The 17362-nt window shown below is 35.7% G+C and overlaps 1 protein-coding gene across 4 annotated transcripts in view; it reads right to left on the bottom strand.

The window, feature by feature from the left end:
- Positions 1–17362, bottom strand: part of MAP3K15 (mitogen-activated protein kinase kinase kinase 15) — a 92864-nt gene that overhangs the window by 15017 nt on the left and 60485 nt on the right. For all 4 annotated transcript variants that reach the window (XM_054838231.1, XM_054838242.1, XM_054838259.1 and 1 more), the window contains 9 exons: positions 16903–17053; positions 16387–16494; positions 14998–15047; positions 11869–11964; positions 10182–10269; positions 6233–6366; positions 5495–5622; positions 3599–3729; positions 3227–3332 (listed from right to left, as the gene is read on the bottom strand). In XM_054838231.1, the coding sequence (XP_054694206.1) occupies positions 3227–3332; positions 3599–3729; positions 5495–5622; positions 6233–6366; positions 10182–10269; positions 11869–11964; positions 14998–15047; positions 16387–16494; positions 16903–17053 (992 nt within the window). The remainder of the gene's footprint in view (positions 1–3226; positions 3333–3598; positions 3730–5494; positions 5623–6232; positions 6367–10181; positions 10270–11868; positions 11965–14997; positions 15048–16386; positions 16495–16902; positions 17054–17362) is intronic.

Below are 17362 nucleotides of genomic sequence, written 5' to 3'. Positions count from 1 at the left end.
GTAGAGCCAAAATATTTGATTTCCCCTATCGGCACTGAAAACCAGACAGAAATACATGTTTTAAAATCTTTTCTATAAACTATCTTTCCCCACCGTTTCTAATACAAAGCCTCAAACTGCTGAAAGCATATTCACTACATAATCCAAATACTTCCTCAGAATGTAAAATTATATCAAGCAATTTTTGCAGACACTAAATTGTAAAGATTATGCATATGACAGGTGATGAAAACCCACAGAGTGACAGATAGTCTTCATGAGAATAATTTTTCATATGTTTATCCCTATAATGAGAAGACTAGTGATAGGGAATTTCAAAAAGTTAGTTTGAAAATAAGCTATTTTTGTAAATATAAAATAATAAAGATAAAAATGTTTAAAAACATAACCTCAAGTTTATACAAAAACAATCAAGGGTAAATCAATTACACGATGACTAAATAAATAAGGGAACCTATCATAAATTGCAGTTCCAGGAAGTCTTTTGGATGTGCTTGGTATTTCTGACATCCAAGGTTAGGAGGGGGGGAAAAAAAAAATCAAAAAGAAAAATCTATTGAAACTTCTAAAGCTATATGTATTGGCAAAACAAGATCCTGCCTAAGCCTGCAACTGGCTCTTAACAGATGAATCTGAATGTCTCTAAAGTTTGCCTGTAGACAATGTGACTGTAATAACAGTTATAATACTGATAAAAAAAAAACAGTAAAAATGAAATAAAGAATTGTCAATATGGAATCACTGATATTCAATCATATACTAACACAGCTAACAAGAGGTCTTTACATGAAGACAGTCCACACCAACAACAGAAACCTACAGATGTTCTGAATGTTCCAAACACTGCAGTACTTTCTCCACATGAATTCCTACAAGCTCTGTCATGACATCTTTAAATTAAATTATTTTTCTTCTTAAGAATACAATAAAATTACACTGTGGAAAAGCTGTGAACTATTGAGTAAAGGACATCTGGTGAAGATAAAAGGGATTGGATATTACTATGTTCATTAAATGTGACTGCTGCAGAATAAACGTTCAAGCCACAGCTTTGCCCTCAGGCTGTGTGTCTTGAATGGAGGGATGTAACATTTAAACCACTAGAAGTCTGATTCTTCAATCACAGTATACTAGAATGGTTTGGGTTGGAAGGAACCTTAAAGATCATCGAGTTCCAACTCCTCTGCCATGTGATTGTATTACATAATGCCTAAAATCCACAGAGTTTATGCACTGAGTTAGGGAACAAAATAAATTGCAAGAGACCTTTTAAGACCCTCTGGGCTATAGTTACCTGCTCACTGATTTTAAATCCAAAAAGAGAACTTAAGTAAAATATTTATTCTCATGGTAAGTTACATCTCTGAGGCACAAACAGGGCTGCAAACATGCAAGAGAACACAGAAGAAGGGCACAAGGAAAGATTTACCCCCTTTTATTAGAGTATGGTGACTTTTCTTCAGATACCATTTCTCCATACATCATCTCTAATAACAACCAATTGCTAAAAAGCCACTAAGGAGTACATAAAACGCAGGCAAAGACAGAATGATTTTCCTCTAGTATCCTGGGCCAAAATTAAACTTTGGACCATGACTTTTAATAGCTACAAAAGGGTCTTTGTTCATGAATTTGACTTTTACCTTATGGAACCCCTTTATATACTTAAAGTTTTCAGAATATCTGGTAGAAATGAGAAGCACAATATAGCTATACATCACACCACCTGGTAGTGCATCTCTTTCCCATGGAGTGTAACTGCATTGAACCAGTCTAACAAAAACGGCAAGGGCAAACGTTGGAGGCAAAACCCAAAAATATTCTTTTCCAGGTACCACAAAAGATCTGTACATATTTGAGAATTATCCATCCAGTTGCATAAGCAATATGATTCTTGAGAAAATTATTTGTTGAATAATTTGTTTGGAAAAAAATGTTGAAACTCCTTAAAGTAATGCTTCAGAAGCCAGCATTTAACCAGTTGTGTTCAGACATACTGTCATTTAGGTATCTATCTGTTGTAGCATCTATAAACTGAAGAGATTGCTTCTTGTAGCTCTTCATTCTTAACAAAACATTCAAATACTGCATTTAGGATTCCAAACTGGACAAATAATATTTTTTTTCTTCTCTTTAAAGGACTCCTAACTTAACTTAATTTGATTCTAACTAAAATCTTTACAGCTTTGCAGGAAATAGATTTGTTTCAAATGCCCGCAGCTGAAGAGATGTTGATCTCGTGAGATATTGATGCAGACATCATATGCTATGTTCAGATCATGATGTAATACAGGCCCGGTTTCCAATTCACAAGCTTTGCTAATAATGAGTAAAAAAAAGCTCAGTAAGGTACATTATTTCAGAACCTTAATAACTTTATTTTCACGGCTTCCCCTGTAAGACAGCTGGAGGAAATGCAGACTCACTACCAGACAGGAAATGCGAAGCCTTGATAATCACTTAAATGGAGGTGGTTGTCTTCCACATACCACTGACGGCTGTGTCTGCGTACCATTTACTTAAACTGCAGGCCAGTATGAGGCTTGTGATTAGTGCTATCAGCCTATGCATATGGCCATATAACAATTGAAAACATCATGTTACCTATATCTCCACTGATAAAAGAACTGAGTAATTATGTGACCACATATTCATTTTTCAATGTGGAGTTTCAGCTGTTACTCAGCAAATTTTGTTTTCCCTGACTATTGCGAGTTTTCACTACCTTGTGGTATATGAAAGCTTTTCTGTAACATAGTAGCCTAGTATTTTCATGTAAACTGTTCTTTTTACTGCTGATAACACCAAGTTAGCCAGTTGGTTGGCTTTTATAATTAATGCCTCAAAAGTGAAAGTATTTATAAGTTTGTGTTTGGTTTTCTGCACTTTAGACATACTTCAAGAAAGTGTGCATGCATGAGTTACTAATATGAAAATTATTAAATGAAAAAGTTGCTGTATTCAAGTGTTTCCAGATGTAATTGCAACAAAGCAATTGCTACTAATGAAAAACTCTTAGAAGAAAAACTATTACCCCATCACACTTAGAAAATTAAAAAAAAAAAGTAAAATGGAAGAAAATGACATTAAAAAAGAAAAGAAAGATAGGAAGCCTGTGTTTACGGCAATCACACTCCCATTCACTCTTCCCTGAAAACAGAGACCTAATTGTTTTTTCATCACAAAATCCAAAGAGCCCTTATCAACTCTGCTAAATTAGTCTTACCTGTAAATGTTTCGGTGCATGGATTGATTCCTGCCAGCCGTTTGGAAGTACCAAAATCAGATATCTTTACCACACCACTATAGGTGTTCACCAAAACATTATCCCCCTGTGGTTTGGATGAGAGAGACAGACAAGTTCAGATTCCAAATCCCACTCTCAATACTTCATCAAGTTTGCAGTTGTCTTTGTAATAAACCTTTCTACAAAGGAATTTTTCTGGTGCACCAGGGAGAAGGGGTGGTTTTATTCTTTCATTTTGTTTTAAGCTTCCATGAAATCCTATTAAAAATTCTACTTCAGGTTAGAGTGAAACTAACTGAAGTAAATAAGATAAAAAGCAAATCACACAAGATGCACTAAAGGAAAATTTACCTTTATATCTCTGTGTACAATCTGGTTCTCATGGAGATACTTAAGGCCTTCCAGAATCTGCTTGGTGTAAAATTTAATTGTAGGTTCTTTCATTGGGCCCCACTTAGATCTTAGGAGAGCTGAGAGGCTGCCTGCAAGAGTTAAGAAGAAAGTGTATCAAGATAGCAAAATCCCCAAATTAACATGAAACATTAAAGTCTGCATTAAGCTTTTGCTCAATATCCTAATACAAGAGAAATGCAGTACCTATATTTAAGCCAAATTCTTTCTAGATCCCTCAGAGCAAATAATTTGCTGCTGCTCTTGAGCAGTTCTTTCTTTCTTGCTAGCTCAGCTTCCAGCTCCATGACAGGAATAAATATTACATCTTACATTACATTATATAAATATTGCATCTCCCTCGCTTCATTCTAACAACTGTTGAGACTAGGACTAGCAATCGTTTGGCCCTTAATGAAATAAAGGCTAAAGGTAACACTGCATGATGTTATACACTGTACTTCATGAACCACATGCATGGGCAAAGAGAAGCTGATTTACTTGAGGTGGGGAGGGGAGAAGAAAAAAGGAGAGTCTTTTCCTTGCAAATATGGGCTTAATTTCTGGAAATATTCAGAGACAGAGGAAAGAAAGTTCCTCAGAGAAACCAAGTAATGGATGTTCAGAGTAGGAGATACATCAGCCACACTTCCCCTACATGTAATAAATCTAATCTTTTTTAAATAACACAAATATTTTAATCATGAAGCAAAATAAAGACAGTTTTGCTTTTTCTGCTCATAATAAAAAAAGTGCAGTGGGCCTACTTAATGCCACAAAAATTCAGCTAAAGGGATTTTTGATCCACACCAACAGCTTTCTAAAATTGCCTCAAAGAATCTTGCATAATCTGAACAGCTGGTTCTTTTTTAAGACTGGCTGCAGAGTTTAAAATATCTGAATAGGTTCAATAGTATCTTGACATTAGTAACTAATCACAGCACACTCTACTGTGCATATATGAACAGGAAAAAAAGGTATGTAAACAACAGCAGTTGATACTTTTAACAAGTGCAGGAAAACAACTGGAGGTGTTGGTATAAACTCATCACATCTGCATGCATCATACATGTCAGAGGGTCTCAGCTTTCAGGTGAGAAGGTCACAGGAACTCAGAAATTAAACAACTTCAACTATGTTGAATGCCCCAGATGTATTTAATTACACTTTGAATGCTCGTGTCTGTACCTTCCCTAGAAAACCTGAACTTTTTTTCCTGGTTTTCTTATTTCTGTTTTTATTTTGAAAATTATATTCATACAAGAATTTAACACTCATTCTGACACATCCTTGACACTGAAGAGCAAAGAGCAAAAGGGAGATGGAAATATAAGCTAGAGAGACTATAGAGGGCCCTCACATCTTAAAATATTGAGAAGGCTAGAGGAGTGAAACTGGAATTATGAGCAAGGGAAGCATATAACTTTTATCTCTAATCTAGCTAGGAAATAGCAATGCTTTGCATATAGCAGTTACAAAATAACACTTAATTGCTCAATCAGTGTTACTGCTCAACAGAAACTTACCCTAAAAGTTTCAGTCATCAGATGCTCAGGCTAAATGGACTATACAGCTCTAACTCCACTATTTTATAACACATGAGTATTTGACACCAAATGCTTTTAATGACGTTTCTCTAGGTTTATAATTATTACAGAAAGGGGAGAGGGTACTGAGACCTGTACACTTCAGATCTACTCTTTATATTGGAAGAATGCCACCTGTAGTTAATGTCTCAACAGAAAAGCCATATACAGTGCACAAACATATTAAGTGCACATCTATTGGCTTTCACTAAGTTTAGAGTCCCAACTGCTTTTGATTCCTTTGAGAGACTAAGCTCAGAATGATACAAACCTCCTGGCACCTGCTCCATAAAAATCTTTATGTATCCATCTTCTGAAACAGATCCAAGATACTGGACAATGTTCCGATGCTTTAAGTATTTATGCAGTGCTATCTCTTCGTGAAGAGGTTGAGAATACCTATTAAAAAAAAAAAAAAAAAGGAATCGAGGAGTATCTCATCATACAGGAAAAGGTTCTAGGCTATGCTTAAATGCTAATTTGCAAACAGAGTTTTAGGGATACTGATCCAACACTCAGCACACATCTTGTCCATGACCTTCGAAATGCAGTGTGACTGTTCAGAAAAAGTACGGAGGTAGATTTCAGAGGAACCCTGAAGGACACATGTGCCCTCAAAAAATTTATACATGCCTTTCTTCTGTACTGTTATATAGTACTGTCTTTGCCCCTGAAACTCCTTTTATGGTTTTCCCCCTCCCCAAAAAGAATATAAATGAGACACAACTGCAACTTAAAAGACAAAATATGTCTTATTCTAGAATTTGATATACATACAGATTATCAAACTGTATTATTTACGAGATATATCATATCTTTTCCAAAAAATAAAATGTTCTTATTCTCAAAAGGGTACCGTTGAATACTAGGAGGAAATAATAATTGAATTTTAGTATACTGGAGTTTTATAAACTAACCACATAGTAGTACATGCTAAGAAGAGCAAAGTTTTCGGGAAAGAACTGCAGTTTCATTAGCAATGTATATATAACAATAAACTACATCTTACCTGCTGTCTCTCTCGGGTATTTCTTTGATGGCTATTCGGACCTGATTGCTAAGGTCTCTTCCAGCATAAACTATTCCATAAGTACCTTTCCCTAGAACTACCCTGTCACCGTTCTCGTCATAATCATATTCATACTGCAAGCAGAAAAGATAAACAAAGCAGTACAGAAATTGTTATCACTAACATTTGACATTACAGAGAGCTTTAAAAACAGTTACGTACTATACTGAGTTAGTACAGCACAGAGTAGTTACTGCAGTACAGCTGTAGCACGGCAGGTTATGCACCAGCTTGGTGCATTATACAACTTGTAAAATTTCCATGTTACTCGCTTTACAAAACAATCTTCCCTAACCAACTTCAAAATGCATTCACTCAAACAAGGAACACAACATTAAACCAAATTCAATGAAACAGTGCTGTCAAAAGAACAGATTCAGGTATCATCTCTAAGAATTGCTGACAGAGCCTTCCGAATATGTAAATGTATGGAGCATAACCTATAATTTTGAAACCAATGGCTTAATAAATAGATAAAAGTGACATTCTCATTACAGTAGGTGGATGCTGTTTTAAGACCCTAAATTCTCATTTGAGCTTAGCCACAGCAAAATTCGTTTCTGACATATTCCCCTCATTATGATCTTTTCCAAAAGGTGAAAGAAAATGCTCATCTTCAAGGATGATTAAATATAAGAAGTGGCAGTTTCCACTGCTGCTGAAACATGCTGGGTCATATTGTCAGCTGAAAAAGTCACTGCTGGTTCACTGACTTCGGTAAAGCTACACTAAATTACACCATCTCATGGTCTTGTCCCATATGGTGATCTTGCCCCAGAGCTCTCCCACTATAAAAGTCAGCGAAAAGGCCTTTTGATGAATGAAAAAAAATTATGTACTTAACGAAAGTACACCCCAGACACTACGTAAAACCAAATTTCTTATGAAAGTTGGGTTAAGCAGCACACCTGATTCAAATCAGGGAACTGATAAAGGATATTGAAAAAACACTTTTCCAAAGAGTTAAGAAAAGCATTGGACAGTTTGATAGCCTCAGATATTATCAGGAGTACAGAGACCTCCCCTAGCATCTTCCCAAATCCAAGGGGATGTCCCATATGGAAAAACTGCAGGATATTCTCCGTGGCTTCGTATGAATTCTCTATTAAAAAACCAAACCAAACCAAACCTTTTTACAATGGCCATAACTACTGACATTTCTGTCAATGACCATTTTTTCTGCTTCATCCAATAAGACTCTCTCATACAGAATGGAGCCTTGAGATCTATTTCTTTGAAGTGTCTTCCTAGTTCATATTGCAGCTCTGGTATTGCAATGTCCATGTGTCACTGCAATTCCCCACCTCGTCACCACAGCAAAGATGGCAAGGTTCATGCTGCTGTATGGAAGGTGCTAAAGGAAAACCGTCTGTCATTTATCCTAACAGCATATTCTGCTCAGTGGAACTAAACTTGAGTTAGCATAGCTTTAGTACAGTTTCATTTTCCATGTTTCAGCACTTCACGGTTCATAACCCAATCTCGTTATATGATAGGCATAACTGACCCAAAACGCCATATGTAAAACTCGTCAGGTTCTTTGGTAGGAGCATATCCAGCTTTCACAGCTATCATATGACAAAACTGTGCAGAAAAAAGACAGCAGTCACATTGCAGAACTTAAGATTGACAGCAACCCTATCTGCAACATACTGGTCCTAAGCTAACTCTGTAATTACTGAGGAGAAACCTATGTTCTCTAGTCTGGGTCCCACAATACATGAAAATCATTGAGATTTATAGTTCAGTGCTAGTTAGTAGACAGTTTATTAGAATTGTATGTACTTGATGCCACTTTACATTTGCCTCCTCTTTTCCCAACAGCTACAAAGATTGAATAAATCACTGCTGGTTGCCAAAAGTCTGAATATGTGATCCACTGGATGTGCAATTCAACCATTAGCTATGAGTAAACAAGTGTTCATAGCTGACCTTCTCTATCAAGGTGGTAGGGCAGAGTCTGATCTCTAGGCTATCCTATTTGGGGTACAGCAGGTACTCTTAAAGTGATAGCAACTTCTTCAACATCAATATCCAGAAGCAAATACCCTAAGGTAGAAAGGCCTACCAAAATCACTCTCCCTCCAGCTCCTAGTCAGCTGTAGAACTAAACGGTAGTTGCTTTCAACTAATACTGCAATCCAAAATGCACAACCCCTTGGGACAACATTCTCATAAGAATTCTGACTGAAGTCATATTTTCTTCCCCCAAACTGTGCTCAAGGTTATTTCTTCCTCTTCCCCAAATATAAACAGTTGTTTTACTAACGGTAAGAACTTCTGCTTTCTCTGTGCTTGTCAAGCCCATCAAGACCATACAAAGCTGTGTTTTCCATGTTGCCTCTTCTTAAATGAAAGATCTCAGGCTGCAGAAAGATATTCAGTGTCTTAGCTCATTTATAAGCTAAACAAATTAATCCTCCCCTTCTGTACCTTGATTTCTGTTTTAATGTCCTGACCTAAGACAGTAAGTTCAAGGTGATAATTGTGAAAAGATATGTAGATATGTAGAATGATATAGCTTAAAGATTTAAAATTAATTTCTGTAGTCATTTCTCCATACGTCATTGATTCATGCAGGATTGTTTCCTGCTGTGCATTCTCAAGCGATTCTTCCAGTTCCATTTTCAAAAGGCTCAAGCCACAGTGAGCTCAATTCCTCTGAGAGACTATGATACAGTTGAATAGACTGTGTTGTTTGGAGATTGTCCTGCTATTAGCTAAGTACGTAAGTATGCAATGTAAAATCTGCAGCTATAGATAATACCCTGTCTTTGCCAAGGCAGAGCCCTGATCCTAGGCTGAGACCACAGGTGTATTTATTAAACTGGGCTTAACAGGTGTGTATATCTTGTCCTTTTTGCTTGAGGAGAGAGTTCTTTTTGCACAAACTTCAGTGCAAAGACTTATCTTCCCCACCATATACAATTACATTCAACAGTAGAGTAGAGGGTCTTCTACTTTCTTAATCCTCTTCTGAAGCCTCAGGTACTACAAAAGGTGCTCTCTCATAAAGAGCTGCTCTGAACTGTAAGCCTAAGAGAATTGCTGGAATGAGACATGGTCAGAAAGATACCCAGCTCAAACAAACCGGAGCAGGGTTTTACACTGATTAATTGGACTGACTGCAAATAAAAGTTACAACCTACTTTTTATGATGGCTTTTCAGATTTCAGAACAAATAAACAGAAGCACAGGATATGTACTTAGAGCTACAAATCTGGACATTTGCTATGAGGCAGTGCATCTTATGAAGACATGGATTCACCTACCATAACCTGAGCCCACATAAAATGTGAATAACCCTTTCCAAGTTTGGTTTTTTGTTTGTCTGTTGTTTTTTTTTTTTCTCTGTACTGATTATAAAGAAAGCCTACAGCTACTAGCTTCCTAACGTGGATGTTTCAGTGATAAGTCAAAAGCACAATGGGTTAATCTTATCCTTAAAAATCTGCAAATCTCTGTGACAGAAAAAGCTTATCAAATAAAATTACCTGGAGTATCAGATACCATCTAGAAAAACTGAAGTACCTTTGCTAAATGGCTTTTTCCTAGAATTTATTTAATATTTTATCTTTTTTTATCCACTTAAGCCAGTTGATATGAGATGATTCTCATCTATAGAGTGTTTGCAACATAAATACAAGATCAGTAACACCGTTCATTACGGATTTAAGCAGTTTACAGTAGTAACAGGCTCACTTCATTAAAAATGTGGTTTTTGAAATGAATGCAACTCTTGTGTACAAATAGTTTTGTAAGAGTTGAAATTTCATATACAATTAAGGACTTAAATGCTATTTATTATCTTTTGAGAATACTGATATGAAAGTGCAGGGAAGACAGAGAACAAGTTTCAGAGTTCTTGGATCTTTTAACCTTGACATACCTCCAATGTGTCTCCATCTATTTCTCCTTCTAGTTCCAAAGTACTGCCAACTGCATCAGACAAAATTTCTTTCACCAACCCACAGAATCTAAAAAAGCAATAAATAGCACAGGATCAAAGAAAAATATCCTTTTAGAGGGAGATTAAACGGATTCTTCACAAGGTGGGGTTTGCTTTCAAGTTAACAAACTCACATTCACAGGTTTCTTTCATTACTTGCTTTCTCCATATTTATCCTATTTTAAATGTGGAAGAACATCAAACACACACTGAAAGGCCTAATTATTTATAAAATTATTTTATTTGCTGTGGCAGACCTTAAGACTTGCTTGTTATTGTAGTTGCATAGTAAAATCTTGGTAGATCAAACTCAAATATTTTTGCTGTACACTTTGATGGAAAGTGCTTAGTATGGCCTTGTCCTTACAAATATAATTAGAGAAAAAGTTGAGATATTAAAAAAATTAGTATTGATGCAATGGTGCGATTCAGTAGTGCTAAATTTGTGACATCATATTGGGTGGTTCTCCTGTATAGTGATGAGAATTGTATTACCTTCAGTTTAATTTAAATGTTCCTACGGACTTTGGTTGCAAGTATGATTACTCAGTATTTCTGAAAACCAGATTTTGTGGTTTCTAGTCAGGCATCCAGAAAGCCAAGAATCTAAAAGTAATAACATGTTTTGAAGAACAGAGTTTTGACTAATTACATCTAGTTCTCTGGGACAGAGATCCTTAAGTACAAGACCATCTTTTCCTATAGTCCCCTACCTGAGCCACTCACTTTTTTCCAAATTCCATAACAAATAGTTAACAATTAATAAAAAGTATTGTAAAATATTCACATCTCTTTCACTCACTAATAGAGACATCCCTGGAATAGACTCCTGTTGTGCACTGAATAAGGCATAAAAAATGTGATCATGTTTCATAACATGAATTGTGATGCCAAATTAAGGCTAAGCACGTAACATGAATTTTGGTGTTTCCTGTCTTTTATGCATTGCACTCTGCAGAGCGAATAATTTTCTTTAACCTGAGTTTATTCCATGTTATACATCAAAATAATTATTGCAAGGAAAATAAATATACCATCCAACCCCAAATATTAAGTGTATTAACAAAGCACTCCTACTTCATTCAGAAGGTTTATATACCAAGTATCAGTCCCCAGGAAGAATTTGGTCTGCAAAAATTTAGGCCTGAAACTCAGTTAGCATGCTGCTGTTTAGAGACAACATATAATCTGGAAATATCTGAATACAGGTGCAGACAGTAACAGATATCTGTGACACAACAGAAGCTAGAAATTTCTATTACATCTAAGTTGCTCATACTTAAATCAAACTGAACAGGTACATAAGGGAATCTAAACCGACATACTACCTTACATGGCAGGGCCAAGACACAGTAAAAGAATATAATAGGTATAAATTAGAATAGACTACTTAAGCCTTTTCTCAGATCTAATGACTGATCAGAACCAGCCAACAAGTGTAATGGGACACTGCTCTCATCACCTTAATTATCACTGAGTTCAGTTCACTGCATCCTCATCAAGAAAAAAAAAGTGAAGAAATAAATAATTTATTTCTCAAACAAAAATGTCAGCTTTCAATCTTTACTAAATGAATTCTATCCGGGACATAGATCTTGCATGCAATACCCACACAAACTGAACTCACCTACTGCATTGGTTTTCTGTAGAAAAGTAGATTTGAAAGTCATCAGAGTTGTCATGGACATAAAGAAAACAACATCGTTCATCAAACTTGGAAATGCTGTAAAATTCACATTAAGAAAAGATTATTTTGGACGTAACTCTTAGAAGAAATAGAGCAAGGAGGACTTAATTTGTTTTAATTACGAATGCTTAGCAAATGTCTTTTTCACAGTTAATTACCTCAGAGAGGCAGTATGCAATTATATTTATTTTCCTTACAACTAGAAGCTTTTAGTTTATTTATATATTCTATAATCCCATCTCTAGTTTGCTAAATGATTAAGCTACTGCTTACTTTGGTACAATATCCATTCATCTGAAGTGTTTTGAGGTTGGTTTGTTGTTCACCTCCCCTTCCACTTTTACACAGTTCTTGGTGTTTTGTCAGATTTCTTGGTATTTGATGACACCTCTATGAAAAGTGAATTGCTTTGGCACTAATCTAACTATCGGGAAAGCCTTTCTTTTAAGCTTGACTAGTACTTTTGGTTTTTGTAATTCCATTACTCTTACAGTAAAACTGAACTGGGAAATGCATAGTGTAGCAGATCCTTCACAGTATATACTTTTTATGGCCTTAATACTGATAAACAAGTTTCAGGGTGACCAATACTTACTCCAAACTGCAGCAATAATTCTGACAAAGTAATTATTTATTGCATATTGTGTCTTGCCGGTGTCATATATATCATATCTAAATGCACTGAAGTGAAAAGAGGCCATAAAACATAGTATCGATATGAAAGTAAACCTAGGAATTAATCTCTTCTAATTCCAAACACTTTTACTTCAGTATTATTCTACATAAATGCCAAGTTGTTATGCTTGTTAAGGTATTGCCATTATTTTTGTGCATTAAATTAATAAAATTGATTAGATTCTTGCCTGATCTGTTTAGTCAAACTCTCAGATTTTGCTTAGCCTCTGTTGAGCCGGTTAGTTAAAATACATGACAGTAGACTATAGTAAAGTTGCAGAATGTGATAAGATCAACTCACTGCAGCATCATTAAGGGCTACATGGACAAATGTTCCAAAAAATTGGAATTTTGCCAGAAAATTTTTTCAGAAATATGTGAAAATACAATACGCCAATCTGTAGCTTGGTTCTGGTATAACATAATTTCTGGCATAGCAAGGTGGATTAACCTGACACGAGAACTAAGAGACAAAGCAAGATGATTCTTCCAAGGGCAAATATAGGATAGAGAAGACAGTATCTAAATAACAATACTGTATTATAAACAGTGTAATGCATGTGGTATATAAGATGAACTGGTTAGCGTAAATACAATTTAAGGGTTTTGACAGGGTATAAGTTAACTGAAACCACTAACTTTTTTTTTTACTAAAACTACTGCAATTTCAAAAGTATAGCAATTGTAAGTTGTCACATACAAAGCAAACGTCTAATTCCACTACGTTTAAAAAGACTGCCTCTTTGAGCTCTGTAATCCCCAGCAGTGATTAAGAATCAAAGCAAATGAATTTCTTGCTTCTATTTAATTAAAAGTTATCTTTCTCAAAGATTAATTTCTGTGCAATGTGTTGACTGAAGGTAATTAACACACTTCAGAAACATTATGCTGAGTTATGCTCAATCAGCTCCACAGACTTCAGTAACGACAACTTCACATCCACTCACATTGCATTGGAGTAGTAAAATAAAATATCACATTGAATTCATTTAAACCAAAACCTGCTTCTAAAAGAAGAAAATACTGAAGTTATGGTAGAATCTATGTCCAAATTCAAAACTGTAGGCTTTCATAGCAATCATCACTCACCTTATTCAGAGAAATATTTTTTCACTGAGCTTATTTGGTTAAGCAAATTATACACGTTCAGAGAAGACAAACTTGGGACCTAAAACTTAGGTGCTTCTGGTCAAAATCGTCACCCAGAAACTCTCTGCTTTGAGAACTATGGAACCCATTAGGTATCTGAATTTATGCTTGTACTTGAATTAGAAAGTTTTTCAAGCACTTAAGTTTATGCACTTACACAAGTGGCCCCAGCCAACATCCATTTACATCCCTAAAAAGGCCAGATCCACCAATGTAGTGATTCATGAACTCAGAGAGAATGCAAAAGCTCACCTCATGTTCCCTGTGCTTACAGCTCCTCTTGCTCTTAGCTACAGCCTGCATAATGCAGACAGAGAGCAAGAATGCCATAGACACGCTGCCAAGCTGTACAGATAGGTTTCATTTTGTTTTCTCCCCTGGTGCTCTGACTCTCAACTTTCTGGCAGCAAAGTAGCCCAACTTAAGATATATAAGCTAGATTCTAAATGTAGTAATGTATTTTGCAGTTGTTAATACCAGATATGATTCTTTTCTATCCTTTCAGTTCTCAGAACAATCCTGTTCTTTCTATATAATATTCTGATCATCTTTTTTACTAATATTTGGACCCATTTGCTTGGGACTGGTGTTTCCATTAACCTAGGCATCACAGAATGGAACTATTTTAACTATTTAAAGGCTAGTCCTTGAAAAACTCCACTAGGAGTCTCCTTCCAGCTCAAGAGTTCTTCCCTTAGCACAAACTATGTCCATGTATCATTTAACATTTCTCTAATAATCCAAGTTTTAGCCTGTAGGTTTTTAGATAGAGCCATATCAAAAGCATTTCTGAATTCCAAACAGAAAATAGATACCATGGTTTCCTTTTCTTAAGGTAAAACAGAAAAACTGTTCTTTCACTTATGGAAGGAAGCAAGAAGAGCTAAGGGCTCTTCTTTCCTTCTGCCCTCCATGTTTTTAAATGCAGAGATGACAATAACTGCACTGAAAAATTTAGAAAAATATATAAAAAGCAAGTACACAATTGAAAACAGGGAAGTCTACCAGATAATACACATGCCCACACACACCCCTTAGATGAGTATTCCTATGAGAAATGCACAGCTCTGCCCATGCATGGAAAGGCGAACTCTTCTCTGTTGACACTTCAAGGCAGGTTGGACAGAACAAGCTTTTATAACAGGCAATGCAAAGCAGAGATTTAAGGCAGAATCCAGATTTCCCACTTATGGGAAATATACAACATAAACAAAAACCCACTTAACTGTTTTCTGACATACCAACCTTATTCCCCTAATGGAAGAAGCTGTAAAATTCCATTCATGAATCTGTTTCTGTAAAGAACAGAGAGCTATAATCAACCACAGTTTAACCTTGACTTACTATTGAAAACAAAGTCACAGCATGGTAAGCAAATTTAAGTTTTTCCAACATGTCTCTTTTCCTTTCTTTCTTTCTTCCCCCCACAAATTTCAAATAAGATTGATGTATAGGTAAAGAAAAGCCATACACCGCTGTTTTACTCACTTGAGGAAAAATTAATATAAATGGCACAGTGTAGAAGTAAAGGCCGCATTTCCTCATGTAAAATTAAATTTGAAGAACAAATCTTGAAGTACAATTCACCAAACATTATGTTTGGACTCAATACATCAACATTTCATATTAAACATGGAGCAGACTATGCCTTACTCTTATCTAGGCTCAAAGGGAAAAGAAACTTCAGACGTCTTTCTAAGAGGTATTGAGCCAACGGTTTTGGCCCAGGGAGCACACTGGAGGATAAACAGAGGAAGGACAGCCTGTGCCTAGGACCGAGCTCTCGGTAAATCTCTAGCTAACAGCTGGATCTTATTTAGCACTGCCAGGTATGCACCAAGAATTTGTTCCATAAAGCAAAGTTGTATCAGACACATTCACTGAAAGTAGTGAAGTAGAACAGTGCACTGGAAAAGAAGTTCACAGATCCAGGTAATCACATGGTCTTCTCCTGCTCTAACATACTTCTTTTCCACACTTGCCTCTCTACATTTTTAGTCTATTCTCCACCTATGTTGTTCTGATATTAAGAAGGGATGGTGAAATACATTCCAAATTTCAAGTCTTTCAACGTGAAACAAATTATTTCTCACTTTTAAGAGATTACACTGTCGATAACTGTGCCTACTCACTCCCTGATCTCCTGGGCCTTATCCAACAATCCAAGACACCAAATACTTCATCTCTTGACACTTAGTTGTCACAGGCTGCCATTTTTCATAGTTTCTACTCTTGTAATTGTAAAACTTTAAATTTCTAAAACATTAAACACAATATTGGGCTTTATCTTTACTATCTATCTAGCTTTGAGCTGCATTTTAATAAAAATCACATACTTCTAATGAGAAATATTATGAGCAGACCAAATAACCCAAGCGCTTCTAAGAGACAATCTCAAGATTAGTGAAACATGAACTGGAGCTCAAAAACACTTAAGTTCTAATCATAGTCCCTCCTTTTATTTATTCTGTAAAAAGTCAGCTTTCATATCTGCACAAAAGAGATATTGAGGCTTGTGCTTCACAGAAATGTAGCAAACTTTAAATTGTAAAGTGCTCCAGAATCTACATGTAAAAAAGTGACTTTAAGCACAATGACTCAGAATACGTAAAACACATCTGCTGGTAGTTTTACCATTTCAGTGGGAGAGACATGCCACAGAGAGAGAGATCTCTCATCTGCTTCATTGTTGATTGAAACATATGCAGGCTGGTAGACTTTAGTTGGTTCTATCACCAAAACCTGAAGAGAGAGAATATTTTTCCTTAATAAACCAGTAGCTAATACCCAACAGTATCTTCAGATGCTCTGATATAGACAATGGGTAGTCTGAAAGTAAAGCCTAAAAAATTTCCAGGGGGAAAGAGAAGGGCAAGACAAGGCAGGAAGAGGCAGTGTTCCTATGTACAACAAAACAGTACTATCACAATTTGTTGTAGGAGACTTAAAAGTATTTCTTAGAATGCTTTTAGGGTGGTGGGTTAAATGTTTTTTATAGAGTAAAGATTAGCAGAATACAAGGTTTCAGTTCGTGCAATGAAATAAATGGCAGTTAAGCATGTAAGTATTGTGTTTAGAATCTTCCAATTCTTGTTATATCCTATCCAGAAACATAAGACATACAAAACTTGTTTGGACATAACATCTTACTGGAAATCTCAGTCCATTAGTTGTTTCTTTCGTTGCCTCAAAAATTATATCTAGCCAGAAATTCATTCTTTCTTGTCTAGGAGAATGTTCTATGGTGAGTTTCTTGAAACGCTGAATTAACATCAGATTCTGAACTAATGATTTCAAGTACCTAGAATGTATTGAATTAGTGAGTTAACAGAGAGAAAACAAAATTTGACCAGATTCTGAAACCACTAAACTGACTTATACATTCAAAAAATTAACTGCAAAATTAAATGTACTTTAAAAGCTACCACAGTGGAAATGATTGTGCTGATTTTTACAGATTTCTGGAAAGAATTGCAGGTTTAGTCAAAACCTTAAGTCATAAGCTCACATAGATGTTCATGAGCAGTATCTTTTTGCAAAAGAGTATAGTTACATGAGTAATTACATGATGATTAGACAGGATATTATGAGCTGGAAGATGGTGGGGGAG

This window comes from Grus americana, chromosome 1, assembly GCF_028858705.1.
Source record: "Grus americana isolate bGruAme1 chromosome 1, bGruAme1.mat, whole genome shotgun sequence".
In the NCBI taxonomy this organism is placed as follows: Eukaryota; Metazoa; Chordata; class Aves; order Gruiformes; family Gruidae; genus Grus; species Grus americana.
The sequence above is the reverse complement of the archived record's forward strand: the minus strand, read 5'-3'. Positions and strand labels throughout refer to the sequence as shown.